Here is a 19852-nt window from a genome sequence, read left to right as displayed (position 1 = left end):
CACAGCTTCCAGCCCAATCTGCATCAGAAAAACCAACTATATTAGAAGTATTATTCTTCTTCATCCAGATTTCTTGTCCGGGAGTTCCTTTGAGATATCTGAGGATCCGATCTATAGCTTCTAGGTGGCTGGTGCGAGGAACATGCATGAACTGGCTCACCATACTAACTGCAAATGAGATGTCATGCCTAGTGACAGTAAGATAAATTAGTTTTCCTACTAAGCGCTGATAATGCCCTATGTTTGTTAAGGGTTCTCCATCTTCTAAGTTAAGTTTAATTTTGGTTCTCATAGGAGTGATGGCAGGTTTAGCACCTATTTTTCAAGTTTCTTTTAAAAGATCAAGGGTATATTTCCTTTGAGATAGGAATAAGCCCTTGTTGGATTTTACCATTTCTATGCCTAGAAAATATGACAGCTGACCAAGATCTTTGATGTCGAACTCCCTTTTTAAACTTTGTTTGACATTCTTTATCCCTTGATTATCATTCCCTGTTATTATGATATCATCAACATACACCAAAATAACAATAGTGTGATTGTGAGTATTTTTAACGAATATAGATGAATCAGATTCACACTTACTGAAATTAATGCTTAATAAAAAACGGCTGAGTTTGGCATACCATGCTCTCGGGGACTGTTTTAAGCCATAGATATCCTTCTTTAGCTTACATACCCGGGAAGTATCTGAGGTTGACTTATGTCCAGGAGGTAGACTCATGTAAACTTCTTTTTCTAAAATGCCTTGTAGGAAGGCGTTCTTGACATCTATTTGGAATAGATTCCAGCCATGATTGATTGCTATTGAGAGAAGGATTCTGACCGTATTCATTTTGGCCACTGGAGCAAATGTCTCTTGATAGTCAACTCCATAGGTTTGAGCGAAGCCTCGGGCTACAAGTCTGGCCTTGTATCTCTCAATGGTTCCATCACTATTGTACTTAATCTTGTAAATCCATTTGCATCCCACGGGTTTTTTATTTTAAGGAAGAGGAACAATACTCCATGTATCATTTTTTTCTAGGGCAAGAAGTTCTTCTTCAATAGCTTTACACCATTTAGGGTCGGTGTTGGCTTCGTAGAAATTTGTGGGTTCAGTGTGATTTGAGATCTGGCAAAGATAGTTGCGATATTGGTTAGATAAGACATTATAGGAGATGAACTTCTGAATAGGATATGTTGTCATATGAGACACATAGTCTCTAAATTTTACAGCTGGTCTGGATTGACGAGTGGATCTTCTCCATGTAATTTCTTCTTCTTCTTGAGGTTGAGTTTCTCCCCCTGAAGGAAGTGGCCTTGAGACAGGAGGTGACTCTTCCTGAAATTGATGATCCTGATTAGAGCTGCTAAGAGGTAAATCAGAGTTAAGTGGAAATAATGACTGACAAGTCACCACTGATAGGATTGGTGAAGTAGGGGTTAGTCTCGACAAAAGTGACGTCATGAGAAACATAGGTCTTATGAGTTAAGGGATCATAGTATTTGTACCCTTTTTGAGTGGAGGAATATCCTAGGAAGAGAGTTTTGACAGAACTTTTATTGAGTTTATGTTGGCGTTTAACATGCACATAACAGGTACAACCAAACACCCTAAGGTGGCCAAATTCTATTTTCCGACCTTTGAGGATCTCTAGGGGGCTCATATTTTTTAAAATGACAGAGGGTAAATGATTGATGAGATAGGCAGTGGTTAGGAGGGCATCCGACCAAAAAATAGAGGGGACGTTATTTTGAAAAAGAAGAGTGCGAGTGACATTGAGAAGATGTCTATTTTTACGTTCAGAAACACCATTTTGTTCGGGAGTATTAACACATTGTGGTTTGATGCAAAATTCTATGCTATTTAAAAAAAGTGGAGAAATTTTGATTTATATATTCCGTACCATTATCGGAGCAAAAGATTTTTAAATTTGCATTATACTGAGTTTTGATGAAATTAAAAAATTCTTAGAAGAGTGAAAAAACTTCATTTTTTTATTTAATAAATAGATCCAGATGGTGCGAGAGTAATCGTCGATAAAGGTAACAAAGTATCTAAAATGATTGTATGCAATAACAGGGGCAGATCCCCAAACATCTGAATGTATTAGATCAAAAATATTTTCAGACATGCTAGATGATAATAAAAAAGGTAATCGAGAGTGTTTAGAAAATTTACACATATCACAATTACTAGAGTCCAAATTGTAACAAAATAATTTATTTAAAATATTGTCGAAAGGATGCCCAAATCTTTGATGCATTAGCATGCCTTGGATGGAATTGGTCGAAACAAAACATTTCTTGGGAGGATTATGAAGATAATAAAGGCCATTTTCTAGGTATCCTTCACCAATCGTCTTCCCGGAAACTCGATCCTAAAATATAACTGAAGATGGTGAGAAAATAACGTTACAGTTTAAATCATGAGTTATTTTGCCAACAGATAAGAGGTTAAATTTAAAATCAGGCAGGAATAAAATATTTATAAGATTGGAATTAAATAGATTAGTGGTGTTATATCCTTGAATTTTGACTTTATTTCCATTGGCAACTGTCACATGCTGGGGATCCCTTATAGAATTAATTTTGTGTAATTTTGTGGGTCCCAAGTCATGTGATCTATTGCTCCAAAGTCAATAATCCAGGCTTGTTGACAGGATTTAGTAATTTTTTGAACTGAATTTAAAATGGTTTGAGCCGAACCTGACCTATCAAACTGGGGAGACCCGAACCCATGGGGTTGCTCAACCAAGGCCTGAAGTTGGGCTAAAATTTCTGTTATGTGGGCCTGGTTGAGCTGCTGGGCCTGGGCCGTTATGTGGGCCTGACTGTGCTGTTGGGCCTGTCGGACTGATGGAGTCGGATGGGCCTATTATCCCAACTGAGCGGGCTGAGGACGAGTTGGACTGGACCTAGTGGAGTGGAGTGAATTATTGTATATTGTCCTACTAGACATGTGAGTGAAAGATGAATCGTCCTTATTGTCTTGTGAGTGGAGGATGAGTGGGATTCCCACTTAGCCTCTTTTTGTCCTCTTGTTGAGACTCTCCTCCCTATATAAGGAGAAGTCATTCTGAATAAAGAGAAGCAAGTTTTCCATTAATCAATTTCTTATTCTCTCATGGCCTTCTAAATTCTTCCCCTATCTTCTCCTCGATCCAATGGCAATGAACTAATAGTTGCTACGATCTGTTTCTGGTATTGTCCAAAAGGGCTAACTCGGCTATCGAAATCTAAAAGAGCAGAAAGACCCCCCATGGCGAGGTGCCTCTTTGTGGTCTTAGCTTGAGGATATTCACATGCCTTGAGTTTACAGCATGAGGACTATACCATGAACAGCTCTCGGCTATTCTTTTATTTTAGGTATCCAATACAACATTGCACTTTGATTAGATCTGGTCTGTCTGGACCACTCGATTTACCGTTTTGTAATCTTTAGAACCGGCCGATTTTGACTTCCGGTTCCGATTTCAACCAATTATAATCAATTTTGAATATAAACTAATTAAAATAAATGAAAATTTTGTATTAGAATAAGAACTCCTAACCAATCTCCCTAATTTCGTACCAGTTTAACCGGTTCCGATTTGATTCTAGACCTGAACTGACTCGTGGCCGGACCAAACCTTTGAGCGTTGACCTCATGAAATGAAAGCTTTCAAATAGAGACAGAGAGAGGGGGGAAACCTAACAAAAGATAGCCCCGCTTCTCTCGACCCTTTGCATCAAATATACACTTCAAAACAGGAAGTTCTTGGGAGAAGCCATCTGTCCACACAACTAGCAGCAGTCTAAATCCAACTCCAGTCCTGTACTGTACTTTGTCTCAACAGCGGGTGCCCTTTTCTCTCCTTATATTTGCTGTTATGATAATGATCAATCATACTGTGTTGTGCTTATTTATTCATCTGGCTAACATGAACATATAATCTATATATGTAAGAGATCTTAAAGTTATATTTCAGTATCAGAATTTGAAGTTGGCCTCTGCGTATCGGTGGTTTTAAGTTCAAGGTGGATGTTTCTGTGTAGAAAAGAAAAGAGTTAGAAGTATAATGCAAATGCAAAAGCTGAAACTCATTTCACATCATGGTGTTTTAGTAGAATAACTGAATAAATGCAAAAGCTGACGAGCATTGCTGTTAGCTATTTGTTATAGCTCTTGCTGAAAAAGTACCTTGATGAAATTAGAGAATTACACTTTCTTTCTCAAAATAGATTAAACATAATTCGATCTTGAAAATTTCAGTACAACTTGAAACAAATTGCTGTCTCGATGAACTTTGCTGCAGTTGAAAAAAATAATCTCATAGTCACAAGGAGCTGAGAGAGGCAAGAAAATCTGAAAAGAATGGAGCGGCAGACTGATATTAACATTGATCAAATGTCATCTAGTGTTCGAAGTAGATTGCTCCGCAACTCTCCAATGTCAGTTTCCTGCTGCATATTTAGAGTTCCCAGTACACTTCGTAAACACGATGAGCAACTTTTCAGGCCAAATTTGGTTCCAATTGGTCCATATCATAGAGATCTACACAAGTTCCAATTTGCAGAAAAGACTAAGCTTTGGTACTTAGATTGTCTTATTACTCGAGCACCAACTCCTAACACAACTCTGGAATGTTTCCTCGCATCAATTGCTGCTAAAGTGAAAAATTGCTTGGAATTCTATGGAGATGAAGTGAAAATGCCTAGAGATCACTTTGTGGAGATGTTGGTAATTGATGGTTGCTTTATTATAGAGTTATTTCGTAGATTTGTAAAGATAGTACCAACAAATGCAGATGACCCTTTATTTAAAATGCCTTGGGTACGAAAAGTTTTGGTGACAGACTTGCTCTTGCTTGAGAATCAGCTTCCCTGGTTTGTCTTAGATTGCTTATTCAACCTTACCAAGAGTGACAATGACAGCGAGAGAACCCCCCTTCCTCAGCTTGCTCATAATTTCTTCCGTGGGAGTGCTTTGAGAACACGAGTCATCCAAGTGGACCTGAGACTCCAGAACAAGCATTTACTTGACTTTCAACGAAATATCATACTCTTGGGGAGCGAAGAATTTGAGGATGGACACTTTCTGCCAATTCCTTGCGTGACTGAGCTTTTACAAGCTGGAGTGGATTTTGCAGTTGGAGAAACGCATAACCTAATGAATATAACATTCAAGAACGGAGTACTGACAATCCCACCAGTAAGAGTTTTGGACAATGCAGAATCTTTATTGCGAAATCTTATTGCATATGAGCAATGTGACAAGAATCTAGGAGATAGAATTACATCTTATGCTGGATTTTTAGATAATCTCATCAACACAAATGAGGATATTGATTATCTCCGTCGGAAAGGAATTGTAACATGTTTCTTGAGCGCAGAGGACGTCTCTGCTTTCTTCAACAGACTCTACAATGATGTTCATATTGTGCATTCCCCTTTCACAAAAGTTTCACTAGAAATTATTGCATACTACAATTCTCATTGGCCTCGATGGCGAACAAGACTAACGCGAGATTACTTCAACACTCCTTGGTCAATCATCTCCGTTATTGGTGCAGTTGTGATTTTGGTTCTCACATTCTTGCAGACATTGTATGCCATGCTTTATCACTAGGCTTCTCTGTCTTGTCTTTTCTTGATGTCATTGTATCTCCACTGTCACCTTCGTGTCAGCCTTGACTAACATTTGATCCAATAAATGGTTTCCATTATATGAATTCACATTTTCCCTCTTTGTGATTACCATATTTAAAATAGCTCTCTAAATTTAAAATGATGATTATGATAGTAGTAATAGTAGTGGTATGAGCAAACGTACAATTCAGTATGCAAGATATGGCAGAGAAGAGCTTGGCATTATACTATCACAATCATTAACAAAAATACAAATAATCAAAATTGACTCGCAGAATTTGGTTTCAAGGAGACATGATAATGGATCAGTGTAAGGTGCTACTAATACCTTGGACGTAAATATAACCTTACTGAAAAATTTATACCAATTAATTAGTTTGACAGACTGGCAGGAGATTAATCTTTACTTGAATAACCTTCCCCACAATACATCCTTTTAACAGATTTTTTGAGTTCAAGGTGTTCATCACATAAGGTAATAAGACAACCACCGATCAACCATTGCAAAACATTCCTTTGGCTTGTACTCTGGAGCCGTGTGACCTGCTCCCTGTAAAATGCCAAAGAACAGACTTAAAATTTGTATTCCAACTTTCTGATTGTGCAAGGAATACTGGAAAATATACAGGGAAAAAGGTGCCTAAAGTGGCCAATAGATGATGCCATGGATGGATGAGTATATAATACTCACTCAGGATTTGTGACAATCAATTATTAGCCAAGTGTCAAACACTCAATCCACATGGCAATCATTTTGTTGGTTAGGTGCAAATACAGCCACTGTAGGCAAGTTTTATGAGTGTTCTTCTTACCTTGACAGTAGCAAAAACTAAACCATCTCCAATATTGTGAGCATACTTGACTGTGAATCTACAAAGGAAAAGGAAAATGACAAATCTTGTTACGATGTTACATGGAATTGTAACTACAAAACGAGTCATTCTGAAAGAAAACTAATGATGATCAAATAGACAATTTTAGAAACTAACCCTGCCACTTGACCCTCCACAAACCAAGGTCTCCACTCATCAACAGTGGTTAAATTGAGGGTGTGAATCCAATGTACTGTACCAGTGTAAGGAATTAGCATGTCATGGTCACCACTGCAAGAAAGTGAAAAAGGATAAGAAATGACGAACATAACAGCACCATAGAAATGTCTGGAGTGATAGTCATGCATAAGCTAGTTGAAGAGAATTATATGTTTCAAGTTCCAGAATAAATGTCTGTGTTATGAAACTTACCTGTATACCAAAGCACGATAGCCATTCATAATGAGTTCTTTATGATAAAAGACAGTACTCAACATGTTATAAGAATAAGCCAGAGACTTATTGCACCTCTTCCAATCCATTATGGTATCCTGATTTCCAGTAGAAGCAAAAAGCTTTGAATATATAAATTTGGATTTAAATACCCATTTGAAATTAGCATGCTGATTCAGCTAGTACAACAACAATACTCTTGGAACTGACTTACATTTCGAACATGAAGAGCATTCTGCACATCTTCATCATTTGCCCAGATGTAAGAGAGCACATAATTTGCATTCTGCAAAATGTGACAGTATTTAATGGTTTTGTATTTCAGGAATGATATCTAATTGAGTTGAATCAATTTCTTGAAAATCAAAAGCACTGCTGTGCATCTATATGAAGGGAGGAGACAGGGAGAGAGGGATTACTCTGCACCAATTGTTAGGAGACTCTTCTGATGATGAAACAATGTCAATGGGAGGGTCATGAAAAAATTTGGGTCCCCATTTCAACCCCTGTGGTTTTGGAGATGCAAAACTGCACTTTGGTTCCAATATTTGAGCATCACATACTTTTAAAGTGCACTGCATTTTTAACAGTCATACATTCACATTAGTTAAGAAAAGGACACAAATTCTGATGGAAGTATGAGACTCAAAACCTGAAAGTGGTACTTCCTCTTACCTCTGCAATTTGCTGTATAACATCCATACAATCAACATTGCTGATATTTGGTGCTATATATTCACCCCGGCAATCCTCTCTAGCTTGCTGGAAAGGCATAAACCAGCTGTAAATTGTTCTCATAGCTTTTTTCTTTAATTAACATAATAAGTGCTGAATGAAAGCAATAATTTTATCTATAGACTTATTATACCAATACAAAAGAGAAATATGAGCTTAATTTGATCTCTGCAGAAATCAAATTACCTGATATAGTTCTGATGATATAAGTCCCACCCGGTAGAAATATTCCACTCTGGAATTCTCATCATTATGTAAATCTGTTACTGGATTGCCAAGCATGTAACCCTGATTCAAATATAAGCAACATCTTAGCCCTCAGCATACAGAATAAACTTAAATGGATATGACATTAATGAAATGGAAAAACCTAACACTACAGCAAGGAATTAGTATTTATTATAAGCAGAACCTGGAGATTCATATATGGCCTGTGTTTGGCCTTGTTTCCTGCAACACAACCACCAAGCAATATCTGAGCCTGATGATAAAACAGCACAGAAACAACACAAAACTGAAATTGAATGATAAAAGCTCCAATGTAATTCGTATGCTGAGTTAGGCTACCTTTTGCTATTTCTACAGTAACCGTTGGAACAATCATGCCGGAATAAGAATCACCCGCAACGTAAAGTGGATTGTTCTTAAATTTGGGATGATCTACTAACCACTGCAACACAACTTGCAAAGTAAAAAAAACTTGATAATCCATCATTTTAACTAGAATGGGATAGTTTGATGCAGCTCTTTCAATGAGTTGCCATCAGAATAGAAGCAACATGCCTTCCTGCATAAAGATATAAACATATAAATATGGGGGCCTCAGGCTCACCTTCCTAAGAAACTGATAAATTGCCTGTGATGACTCTGTGTCTGAGGTGTAGTAACCTTCCTGGGACTTCGAGTAGGAGAAGCCAGTGCCAACTGGGGCATCCAAAAATATGATATTGGCAATCTGGAGGAATTAACAATGCTGAATGTAAACAAGATTGATAAAGAAATTTTGCAGTTGATTTTAACATCTACAGAGAAACTGGAAGATCAAAGGGAAACTTAATTGGCACCTTTGTCCATGAGAATTCATTTGCTACGAGTGATGGCAAACTTCCATTGAAAGCATCATAATCATAATTTAGTGGACCTGCACAATGGTTGAGAAGTCCATCAGATATGCCCAGAACATAAAAATGTTTAGTAATGATCATTTCTAAGACAGCTAAATCCTGGAAGGGGGACAATTTCTTGTCCCGAGTTCATGCACAGTCGGAACGGAAGAGGTAGAACACTGAACATATTAAAAGGTTGCTAGGAAATGACTTGGTCCTTTGCAGATCACAGATGAGATTCTACCAATATATTTGCAAAGTTGAGATTAGACTAATAAAACATAAAGTTGAGAGCTTCGAGATGGTTTTGTGATCAAACTTATTGCAAGTTGTGCTGTAGATGTGCGTTAATAATTCTAATAGAACAGCAAATTAAATGACTTATTTTGACACAAACATAACAAGTTCAAAGATAAAAGGAGCATACCAATTTCATAAACTAGGCCAGAGAAAGCAGAACAACCAGGACCACCAGTAAGCCAAAGCAATAGAGGGTCTCTTACAGGATCCCTCTCTGACTCAATGAAGTAGTAGAAAAGCTGCAATTCCTCCAACTCCCCTACACCCACATATCTAAACACAAATCCAACATCATTCATCATCACCATAAACTAAAAAATACAGGTTCTCTTCAAATCATTTTTCAACTAAAAAAAAAACCAAGAAACATTTGCACTTCATAAAAGATTGACATTAAAAAGAATGCAGTTTCAAAGAGAACATTATATGCATCTGCAAATCCAGAAAAATACAAACTTGAAAGAGTTAGACTTACCCAGTTTCAAGCTTGAATGGAAGTTTACCCTTGTAACCAGGCAGACTCTCAACAATTTGCTGTGAAGAAATAACACTTGATGCAAGTAGTAGTAGTAAAAAATTGAAGCAAACCCAGAAACCATACCTTCCATACCTACAGAATGAACAATTTCGTAATTCAGGCCATAATGTTGATGCCATACTATTACACCCTTTATTCCTAAAAGAAGAAAATAAAATCTATCCCTGTTTTTAAGTTTCAAAACTTTTTCTTTTTATAGCCACCACTGTTACTAAAATGCTATATATACATATTCCATATATTGTTCTTCTTTGTCTAAGTAACGAAAATTGGTCGATTCCTTTGGCTTTTGTATACAAATGATCAATTTTGGATAGCACCAAAATTGAGTAAGAGCTGAAAATTAGTTATACTTGTAAAGGTGTAGCTAACTTTCCTCTCTGGTACTGACGAATGGGTTCTGTAACTGTATGTTAGGAGAGAAACAACCCTAAAAAGGACAAACATATGCAAAACATGGTACATTTCATAAAGAAATTAATAGTCTTATTGTGTATAAGAAAGCCATTGTCGCTTGGTCAGCTATCCATCATCATCAGATATATGGATAAGCAAGCACCTGCCAGCCTCCATGTGATCAAAGCACCTGTTGTTTTCATTTGTATGCTGAAATTTGATCCGATTAATTGCCAATAAATGTCCTTTTAGTTTCTTTTCGTATACTAGGAAGCAAAACTGAACAAGAACTGAAAACATACAAATTGAACCGGTAAAAAGGTTTCACTGAGGTAATTTTGGTTCAGTTTTGAATAAGAAATTCTTGGTTAAATTTAAGCGAAACTATAACGTATATTATGAAAATACATAAACATTTTATCAAGTTTAACATTAAAAAGCGTACCTATGTTATTTAATTAATTTATAGTAAAAATTAATTATATTTTATTTTGTATTTATAGGAAAGATGAGTATCCTTTCAAAGAGATCTAATTGATATTTATATATATTAATTTCTGAGATCTAAATTTTTTTAATATATATATTTAATTTTTGACACATAAAATTTTTGTTTTGATATATTTATTTACTTTTGTCGTATAGAATTCAAGTTTATGTGTAATTTTATAATTTTTTCTATTCATTTATTGATTCATAAGTTACATTTCTAATTAAACACTGATTCTAATCCTAAAAAATAATATATTAACTAATAAATAATTCTCCGATAAAATAATTATACTAATTCTATCCTAAGAATAACATATTATTTATATTTTAATATTATATTAACTAATAAATTAATTTTTTAATTAGATAAAAAATTTATTTCTAGAAAATAATATCTTAAAATATATATATTAATTTTGAATACTAAATTTTTTTTTACACGTGTCCTTAATTTTTGACACATAAGATTTTTATTTTGACATGTGTGCTACTTTTGACACATGATATTCAAGCTTATGCTTAATTTTATAATTCTTCTATTAATTTATCGATTAATAAATTACATTTCTAATTAAATACCGGCTCTAATTCTAAGAGATAGAATATTAATTATATTTTAATATTATATTAATTAATAAATAATTTTCTAATCAAATAATGATACTAATTCTGTACTAAGAAAAAGTGGTATATTATATTATAATATTATATTAACTAATAAATAGTTTTCTAATGAGATAATTCATAAAATTTTACAATTAAAAGAAATAATATGCAAGCTAATTTTGTTTACTAAAAAAACTTAGTAAGTCAACAAAAGATATACTATGTTTAGATGTATATGTAAAATAATGTATATATATAAGACTTTTAATGTCTATACTGCTAAATTTAGAATAATTTTTTTTGTTGATTCACAATTATTATTCTTTTAGTAAACACTTGACGTGCTATGTCATCTTTCTTATCGTAAAATTTTAAAAATTGTTATCGAAAAGTGCTTCTAAAATAAATTAAAAGCATGAGTATTTATTCTAAATTTTAAAACAACTGGATAAAATTGTTAAAAAGTATAAAGTTTGAAATTTAATTAGTAATTAGGTTTTTAAAATAAATATTTTAAATATAAAATATAAAAGGATTATAATTTAATATAGAAAAATATTAAATAAAAAAAAAATAAAAGAGCTCAGTTTAGTTTAATTCCCTATGAAATTTGGTTATTTACTTTCCCTTGCTTTTTATACATAATTTGGCCTTTATTATTTTGGTATTTAATATATTAATTCTCATTTACCATCAATAGACACTTATATTTGTTCTTCAGTGTAGAATTTTAAGAGATTTCATATTTGAATTCTTTCATCTATTAAATATTAATGGAAATTATTTCTATTTATTACTCTTGGAAAAGTTACCTATCCATGCCCCTTTGACATAATAATAATAATAATAATAATAATAATAATAATAATAATAATAATAATAATAAGAGCTTATAAATAAAGGATTCCAAAATAAAATAATAGTAATAGTAATAAATATTAATAATAATAATATAGATAAGGTTGGTTTGTGCGTTTGTCGTATTTGATTGTAATATGACCAAATTAATATTATGCTCATGCATTGCATATTTAAGTTTTTATGAACAAAATGAAGTTATTATATTTTTAATATTATTTAATAAATAAAATCTATATAAATTATTGAATGGTTTTATGAATAACAAAAATTTTAAATTATATTAGAAACTAATTATAGGTGAATAAAAATATAAATTAGTGACTATTATAAAACGCCACCAATTATAAAGATTTTAATAAATTTTATCTATCATCATTTTTTTAGTACAAAGCTGAAAGTTGAAGCCAATAACAATAATAATTATTATAATAATAATATAAGAAAAAGAGAATGCATATGCTTCTTATAATCCACTCAACTCTGAAAATGTCAATATCATTAAATAGATAATTAAATACTCTTGTTTCTTTAAGGACTAGAATCTTAAAAATAAGTAGTTAATAAATAAAAAAAACTTAAAAAATTAAAATAGTTTTTAATTGAAATCTATAAATTTATAGATTTATTTATGAATTTAAAATTTATATGCTTTAAATAGAGTAAAAGTTAATTTAGTATTCTACATAATTAAATTTGTGTTGAATTGATTATAACCAATAACAAAATAGATAGAATTTTCAAATAAATATTACATTAGTAAATCAATTCATTCTATTACACTAAAATATCTCTTTTAAATTTATTATTTTTATTTTCTTTTCTTTTTGATGTCTTTTTTTAAAATAAAATAATTTTTTTTTACAAATTTCAACCAAACATAGCGTAAAAGTCATTTTAAAAGATATGATTATAAATATATCTATTGTTGTAGTGAATTAAAAATAATTGTAATTCAAATAACAGTTTGTATTTAATGCATCACAATTAATTATCATTTGTACAAATATTTAATTATCATTTTAAATATTTAATTATATCAGCCACATAATTGGAAAGTTGGTGGGACTACCTACCATTCCCACCAGAAACAATCTTTATATTTTAGGTTTGTATGTTAGGGAGGTTTTCTTCTTCTTCTTCTTCTTCTTCTTTTCTTAATTGCATGCCAAAGTAGTGCGGATATAATATTAAAATGAGAATGAAAACAATTATAATGATTAAGAACTGGATTAAATATTATGAAGTCACTGAGGTTAGTTGTTAGTTTTTGATAGTAGTCAAACTAGTCAAAAGGACTGAATTTATTAAGAAAAAGTTCCATTTAGTCCTTAAACTTAATATCAAATATCAAACTAAATAATAATTAGTTATTTTATCAAATTAGAGTTCAAATTTTGATTTTAAGAATTTAATCTTAGTTCTTATAAAAAAATAATGAAATAATATATTTTACTTGCTCTAATTTTATATTTTTAGCACAATTTGGTAATAATGTTTAAGAATATCAATAACTAATTAATTAATTAGATATCCACTTTTATTTTATTTTAAACAAATGAAATAAGATACATAAAAATAAAAAATAATTTCAATGGTCTGAAAATAAAAGATCAACTTTTATTTTATTTTGAATAAAAATAAAATAACTTGAATCATAAAAATAAACCAGTATAAATACCTCCCAAAACACTAAATTATTTTAATGTATTGAGATAAAAAAAAGTTTTGATGGAAATTAAGATTAATATTCATTCAAATGTCAATTTAATTTATATTTTTATGTAATAGATTATAATAATTAATAATATATAAAGTGATATCTAGCAACATAAATATTTAATAAAAAATATTAGTAATTTGATCCGGTATTCTTATTTATATTTTAATTTTTATTAATAATACAAATACATATATATGTACAGATAGAACATAATCCTTTAGCTAACTTAATCTCATTCATACACATTGTTCGCAAGGATATCAGATTTCAAAATATTAGTGAACTCCTCAGTTTTCATGATATTTTCACTTGTAAACATTTCAATATGAAAGATTGGTCAATCAAATAATAGATAATAAATAGATCGAAGACAAAACTTAACGATCACGATAATTAAGAATTTCATTCAAATATCAATTCAGAATACACTTTTGCCTAATAGATTATGTTAATTTAATTAATTTATATTCTTTTAGATAATAAATTATGCTGTAGGACAGGCCAGCATCTCAACAAATTTTGAAAAAGAATTTCAGAACAGCAAATATAAATTTCCCATTACATTTCATTTCTAAGATGAACCAGAATACTTTATCCATGCAGGCAATCGAAATTCTTGATGAAGATAAAGAACAATTATACTGTAAAATAGATTATATTGTCAAATTGATCTCTTTTACCATAGAATCATCTTGCTAAAGTGAATTATAAGCCAACCACCTATCTATCATGGCAAAACACTCCTTAGGCCTTATTTCTGTAGCTGCATGACCCCCTTCCTGCAGAAAGAGAGGAGAAAAAGAAACAAAATTCTAAGTAACCCCTTATTAATTATGTGAAATGAAATATTTTAAAAGATCAGCCAAGAAGAAAGTGATTTTTGCCTGAACAGTTGCATATGTCAAATTGTATTTCTTCTTTGAATATGTAATCACATTGCTGCAGAGAAAGAAAAAGAATAATTGATAACGAATTTAATGAAACTGAGATATTTGAGGGCTAGAAAACATGTCTGTTAAAGTTCATAATTAATAGTTCGGGTAGAAATTACTTACCCTGCAAACTGATCTTCAACGAACCATGGTTTCCAATCACTTGTCGTTTTCAGTTTTAGGGACTCGATCCATTGATGTGTGCCCACATATGGAATAGCCAAGTCATGATCGCCACTGTCAGGGAGAAACATTACAATTTCAAGGTTGCTAAATCTTAATACATGAAAATATATACTCGTATGATTTTATTTGTCATAATCTATATCTAATAGGCTGAAGAAGTAAGCATATTTCATTGCACCTTCCATAAATAAACAAAAAAGGTTTCTAGTAGTGATCGCCCTTCTCTCCTTTTTAACTGCTAGAAAGAAAAAGAATGAAATTGATATAATTTACCTGAAAATCAAAGCACGGTAGCTCCTCTTAGTGAAGCTTCTTTGATATTCCAGAGTGGTTGGAACATCAAATTCATACCTAACCAGACTTGAATTGCACCTTATCCACTCCTCTATTGTTCCCTGAATTATCAAAAAGTTCCCAAAATATTAATTTGCCAACATGAATATGATGATATATGTATGTAAAAGTACTGCATACCTCTCTAACATGAAGAGCATCTTGGACACTCTTATCATTAGCCCAAAAGTGGACATACACTAGCATAAAATCCTATTAAACCAAATTACAAAAGAAAAAAAAGAAAGAAGGAGAAGATTATGTTAATAATATGAATGTGAGTACATGCAATGGCAGTGCCACATCTAGCATTGGGTCAGTGGAATAGTAAAAATTTATCTTTTCAAATTCTTAGAAAATTCTTAGAAAATATTATAAGTTGCTTCAGTATTCACATATAGATGTTTGTTTACGTTTGGTTGAAATTTATAAATTTATAGAATTTATTTATAAATTTAAAATTTATATGTTTTTAATGAAGTACAAGTTAATTCAAAACTCTATGTAACCAAATTTGTATAGGATTGGTTTTAATTAAATTACATTCTAATAAAACATATAGATTCTCAAATAAATTTCATATTAGTTTGTCAATATATTCTATAATATCAAAATATTTCTTTAATTTTATCATTTTTATTTTACTTTCTCTTTTATGTCTTTTTCTTCTTAAATAAAATGAATTCTTTAATAGATTTCAATCGAACGTAGCATAAAGAAAAAATAACATAAAATGTTTTACCCGACACCACTCGACGGAATTTTGAGATGCTGTATAGACATCAATTTTTCTCATGATTTCAAGTAGATCATTCTCTCCCAGCAAAGCACTTAGATCCCAGGTACACTTTGGTTCCACGATGTTGTACATGTATAATTTCTCGAACGTCTATCATTACATTTTGAATCATATGTATCAAATTATTTCCAAGTCTACAAAAGAAATTGAAAGACAGGAAGTGGAGAAATTCTGAAAATTGCTAACCCTACTATATCACCTCATTGACAGCTTGAAGATTGTTGATGCACATTTCATTGCGTCGATCTGGATGCCTATACTCGCCTTTACAATTTTCCTTAGTTGCCTAATTGAGTAACAACATTAAAAAGCTTGCATACTTTGAAATGATGATATGTTTTATTACCAGGACAACTAGACTTGATTTCGTTCACCTTGTAGAGATTGTCAGGAATGATACCCTTTTGGTGAGCATAAGGTATTCTTGAATTCAAATCGATGTCCAAATGAGTAACTGGATTGCCTAATACAAATCCCTGATTTTTTTTCAGAAGAACAAGTAGTTTAACAGAAAGATAATTGAAATAAGGCTTTGGTAAACAAGTTAAATAATCGTAATTTAACAGAAATTAATATATAGTTTACTTTGAGGTTCATTTGAGGCTTATTCCCTTTATCATTCCCTGCAATAAAAAGAGAGACCACATTTCCATCAAATAAAAAGGAATTTTAGCTGTCAAATATAAGTTGTTGAGATTTAAGTTTTTGTACCATTAGATATTTCATGAACAACGACTGGAGCAACTATGCCAGCATAAGAGTCACCACCCACATATAATGGATTCGACAGAAATTTTGGGTGTGCCACAAGCCACTGCAATATTAACACTTTGAAAATTACCAAGCAACGAGTTCTACACTATAAGACAGACACTCAATACTGGATTACTAGTCTAATAACATAATTGTTAGATAAATATACAAAGCGATTGGGTAGCTCAATCAAGAGGTATTAACATGTTGAGATATTTTTCACACCTTTCTCAAAAACTCATAGAGCTGTGCTGCTGATGACCGATCACCCGTTCTGTATCCTTCAAAACTTGTTGAATATGAGAATCCAGTACCCACAGGTGAGTCCAAATATATCATGTTTGCAACCTGTCAAATTAAATTGTTATAATTTCTCCAAGAGGACATCCATTTTTGAACTAATTTGAAATTTCTTTTCTCTCGTTATTATTATATTAAGGGGAGACATCTATGTTATAGCAAGAAAACTGTTATTTCTGTAATATATTTTTTGGGTTTAGTATCCAATTTATGTAGTTCTCGGAGAACTAATTCGGATAAAAAAAAGAAGAAAAGAAACTGCAAAATTGAAGTGTCTGACCTTTGTCCATGAATATGGATTTAGCATAAGTGTTGGTTTATTCCCACTGATGTTTGCATAGTTGAATGATAGTGGCCCTGAAAAAATGTAACAAACAAATTTATAAGGCTGCATTTTAGTAACATCTGGAACCTCATTGTAAAGAAAATCTTCCAACAATGTTATGATTAAATTATTTATCAGTAATAGTTTATACATGTGAGATACAGACATTGGGGTAGACATGATTCTTCCAGGAAATAACTTTTGGCGACCATTTACTTATCCATTGCAGTATTTAGCGGCGGCACCATTTTTAGGAGAAGACAAAATCCTTTGCAAAAAGCTTTAGATATTTTTAGCGACGAAATGAGTTAAGTGTCAGAAAATATAGTTTACAACGACAAAACATGGCTTGCATCATCAACATTGTTGCAACGGTTTTCCAATATGGCTTGAATGCGACTCTTTGTATGTCGCTAATCTCTTTCATACTCACTTATGAAATTTCAAATGCAATGGTCTAAATATTTGAATTCTGTTAGTAACATAAATTTCACAGTCTCATATTTATCACGAAATTAAAGTTATTGAAAAGCTTGCTCGATATGAAATTTCTATCTCGGATCACAATTGTTAGCATTCTTCACCTAATTTCTAGTCACTTATTATTCAATAATTTTGGTGGTTAGGAGAATTACAGGTTTTGTTAATTCCGCTATTTTATGCTATTTATTTTTAAAATTCTATATGGTTCTTAACTCATTTTATTTCATTTTAGTGATACAAAATATAAAATATTAAAATGTACAATGAACTAATTGAGTTGAGATAACAAGATGTGTCTATTCAACTGCGGTTTCTATAGAAAACTTCTATGTGATTTTAAAGATGTGCATAAATTATTAGTTGTTTCGATAAACATATTTCAAATATATAAAATTTTCATAAAATACAAAGTTTCGAACAACTTAATTTATAAAATTTTTTCTCTTAAGAAAAAAAAAAGAGTTATGGGCTTAATGGGGGTAATTTAACATTTTTCTTTATTATGGTATCAATGATGTAAAATTTTATATAGTACGAAAATTTGTTAATTTTAAGAAGATAAATCTAAATGTACCTTTTTTTTATACAAGGACTAAAATGTACCTTTTTCATTCAACATAAGGTGGCTTCAGGGCTTGCAGGACCAAAAAGATACATCCAAATGTTTCACATGCATTCAGTGAGCATTGTCTCATTAGTTCGCTCTTCTTTTTTTAATATGCTAATAAGCAACAAAGATAATTTTATTTTGGAGAATCCTATTTATTAAGTCTCTGAATTATTTTATTTTATTTTATTAAGCTTTTATATTTTTAATTTGTTTTTTTTTATGTCTTTGTATTTTTATTTTTAATTTTATTGAAAAAAGTATACATATTGTAAGAAATTTTTATTGACCATTAGGTCCTTAATAAAAATAAAAGGACCCAATGAGATAAAATAAAAATCAAAGGGCTTAAAATGTATTTTACCTTTCATTTGAAACTAAAATTTGGTGTTCTTTTGTCATTATTTGGTGAGAAAGGTCCACTTATGAGTGCTTTTCATGTGAGCCACATTTTAATCTGAAACGTAGATGAAAAAAAAATGAAACGAAGTTTTTTTCTTCTCCTTTTTTGTTTTAAATCATGTATCATTGTTTTGTTTTCTTATTCTATTTTTCTATCTTATTATTATTATTTTTTTCAGTTTCAGGCAGAGCAAGAGAACTAAAAACTTACCAGTTTGATAGAGAAAAGCAGAAAGAGCAGAGCAACCAGGTCCTCCAATAAGCCAAAGAATAAGAGGGTCATCTTTTGGACTCCTTTCTGACTCCAAAAATAAATAAAACATTTGCACCTCTTCCTTGTGCGCAACCCCTACATATCTTAATTAACATGATACAAAAAATCATTCAGAAAGTCCATGATCTCATTAGAAAGCTTGCAAAAAGGATTTACTAACCCAGTTTCGAGATGAAAGGGGAGATCTCCATCAAACCCAGGTAGAGTTTTGATTATGGACTGGGACAAAACAATGCCTGAAATGCTTAATACAAGAAGGCTATAACCTAACATCATCTTCCACAGTTTAGGCGAAGAAAAAGAAGAGACACAACTCTATGCCTTCTTTTATATATAGAGGTGCAATTGCAATTGGCAACACATAATTACATGATTGTTCCAATTGGCAGTGGGTAGATGTCGAGTTGTCTAATAGAGTATCGAATCAGTATTTAAATGGTAAGTGTTAGGTGAAAATTTAAATGGTAAATAAGTAAAACTTGGGAAACATACAGTAGATGGGCAGGATGTTTGATGCCATATATGCATCTTTCCAACTTTACTTACTATGTAAGTAATCACAATCTTGAGCAAAGATAGGTCATGTTAATAAGAAAAGAAATAAAATCGTCTCCTTAAAAGAAAATAATAATAATGAAATCGTTCCTTGTACTTTTAGTGACGACAAAAATGGTTACTAGGAATCGCTACTACTGTTACCCTGTCTGTCTCCAATTCAGGAAATGATAATTACTGTGTCCAGTTCTCATATAAATGGACGAGTACGAAATCATCATTTAGCTCAATCATTCTCCTAATAGGATTACGTTATTTTATATAATTCATA

The 19852-nt window shown here is 31.7% G+C and overlaps 3 protein-coding genes across 7 annotated transcripts; 1 reads left to right on the top strand and 2 right to left on the bottom strand.

Annotated features, from left to right (window-relative positions):
* The first annotated feature begins 4219 nt into the window (after positions 1–4219).
* On the top strand, positions 4220–5664 carry LOC112535313 (UPF0481 protein At3g47200). Its single transcript, XM_025157881.2, has one exon. It carries the CDS (start codon positions 4340–4342, stop codon positions 5591–5593), a length of 1254 nt encoding a protein of 417 aa, XP_025013649.2. The 5' UTR covers positions 4220–4339; the 3' UTR covers positions 5594–5664.
* A 151-nt stretch (positions 5665–5815) lies between these two features.
* LOC8273849 (serine carboxypeptidase-like 18) lies at positions 5816–14338 on the bottom strand. Of its 4 annotated transcripts, none has more exons than XM_048375699.1 (15): positions 14313–14338; positions 9495–9629; positions 9147–9292; positions 8678–8754; positions 8446–8568; positions 8181–8283; positions 8026–8063; positions 7800–7901; positions 7554–7640; positions 7298–7453; positions 7093–7164; positions 6858–6976; positions 6603–6716; positions 6426–6483; positions 5816–6163 (listed from the first exon to the last, which is right to left on the bottom strand). In XM_048375699.1, exons 1-15 carry the CDS (start codon positions 14321–14323, stop codon positions 6080–6082), a joined length of 1425 nt encoding a protein of 474 aa, XP_048231656.1. In that variant the 5' UTR covers positions 14324–14338; the 3' UTR covers positions 5816–6079. The 4 variants fall into 4 exon arrangements, with proteins under 4 accessions (XP_048231656.1, XP_025013655.1, XP_048231657.1 ...); XM_025157887.2 differs by lacking the exon at positions 14313–14338 and adding an exon at positions 10117–10145; XM_048375700.1 differs by lacking the exon at positions 14313–14338 and adding an exon at positions 10021–10039.
* LOC8273848 (serine carboxypeptidase-like 17) lies at positions 14176–19505 on the bottom strand. 2 transcript variants are annotated; one of them, XM_048375701.1, is made up of 14 exons: positions 19187–19505; positions 18964–19101; positions 17216–17292; positions 16861–16983; positions 16594–16696; positions 16468–16505; positions 16257–16358; positions 16082–16168; positions 15826–15972; positions 15225–15296; positions 15024–15145; positions 14688–14801; positions 14517–14571; positions 14176–14411 (listed from the first exon to the last, which is right to left on the bottom strand). In XM_048375701.1, the coding sequence occupies exons 1-14, from the start codon at positions 19215–19217 to the stop codon at positions 14328–14330; spliced, it is 1293 nt and encodes a 430-aa protein (XP_048231658.1). In that variant the 5' UTR covers positions 19218–19505; the 3' UTR covers positions 14176–14327. The 2 variants fall into 2 exon arrangements, with proteins under 2 accessions (XP_048231658.1, XP_015576611.1); XM_015721125.3 differs by having other exon boundaries at positions 18964–19109; positions 19187–19501.
* Positions 19506–19852: the final 347 nt, after the last annotated feature.

The sequence above is a fragment of the Ricinus communis genome, chromosome 6, assembly GCF_019578655.1.
Source record: "Ricinus communis isolate WT05 ecotype wild-type chromosome 6, ASM1957865v1, whole genome shotgun sequence".
NCBI classification, from domain to species: Eukaryota; Viridiplantae; Streptophyta; class Magnoliopsida; order Malpighiales; family Euphorbiaceae; genus Ricinus; species Ricinus communis.
Note: the sequence above shows the minus strand (reverse complement) of the source record. Positions and strands in the feature narration are given on the sequence as shown.

Excerpts from the sequence above, each read along its gene's own strand:
- LOC112535313 (XM_025157881.2), top strand. The coding sequence starts at position 4,340 with ATGGAGCGGCAGACTGATATTAACATTGATCAAATGTCATCTAGTGTT.
- LOC8273849 (XM_015721123.3), bottom strand. The coding sequence starts at position 9,676 with ATGGCATCAACATTATGGCCTGAATTACGAAATTGTTCATTCTGTAGG. Across the intron at positions 8,569-8,677 it reads ATGAATTCTCATGGACAAAG|ATTGCCAATATCATATTTTT; the intron begins GTGCCAATTAAG and ends TAATTCCTCCAG. Across the intron at positions 7,902-8,025 it reads GGCCATATATGAATCTCCAG|GGTTACATGCTTGGCAATCC; the intron begins GTTCTGCTTATA and ends TATTTGAATCAG.
- LOC8273848 (XM_015721125.3), bottom strand. The coding sequence starts at position 19,302 with ATGATGTTAGGTTATAGCCTTCTTGTATTAAGCATTTCAGGCATTGTT. Across the intron at positions 16,359-16,467 it reads AGCCTCAAATGAACCTCAAA|GGATTTGTATTAGGCAATCC; the intron begins GTAAACTATATA and ends AAAAAAAATCAG. Across the intron at positions 15,297-15,825 it reads ATTCCGTCGAGTGGTGTCGG|GATTTTATGCTAGTGTATGT; the intron begins GTAAAACATTTT and ends TTGGTTTAATAG.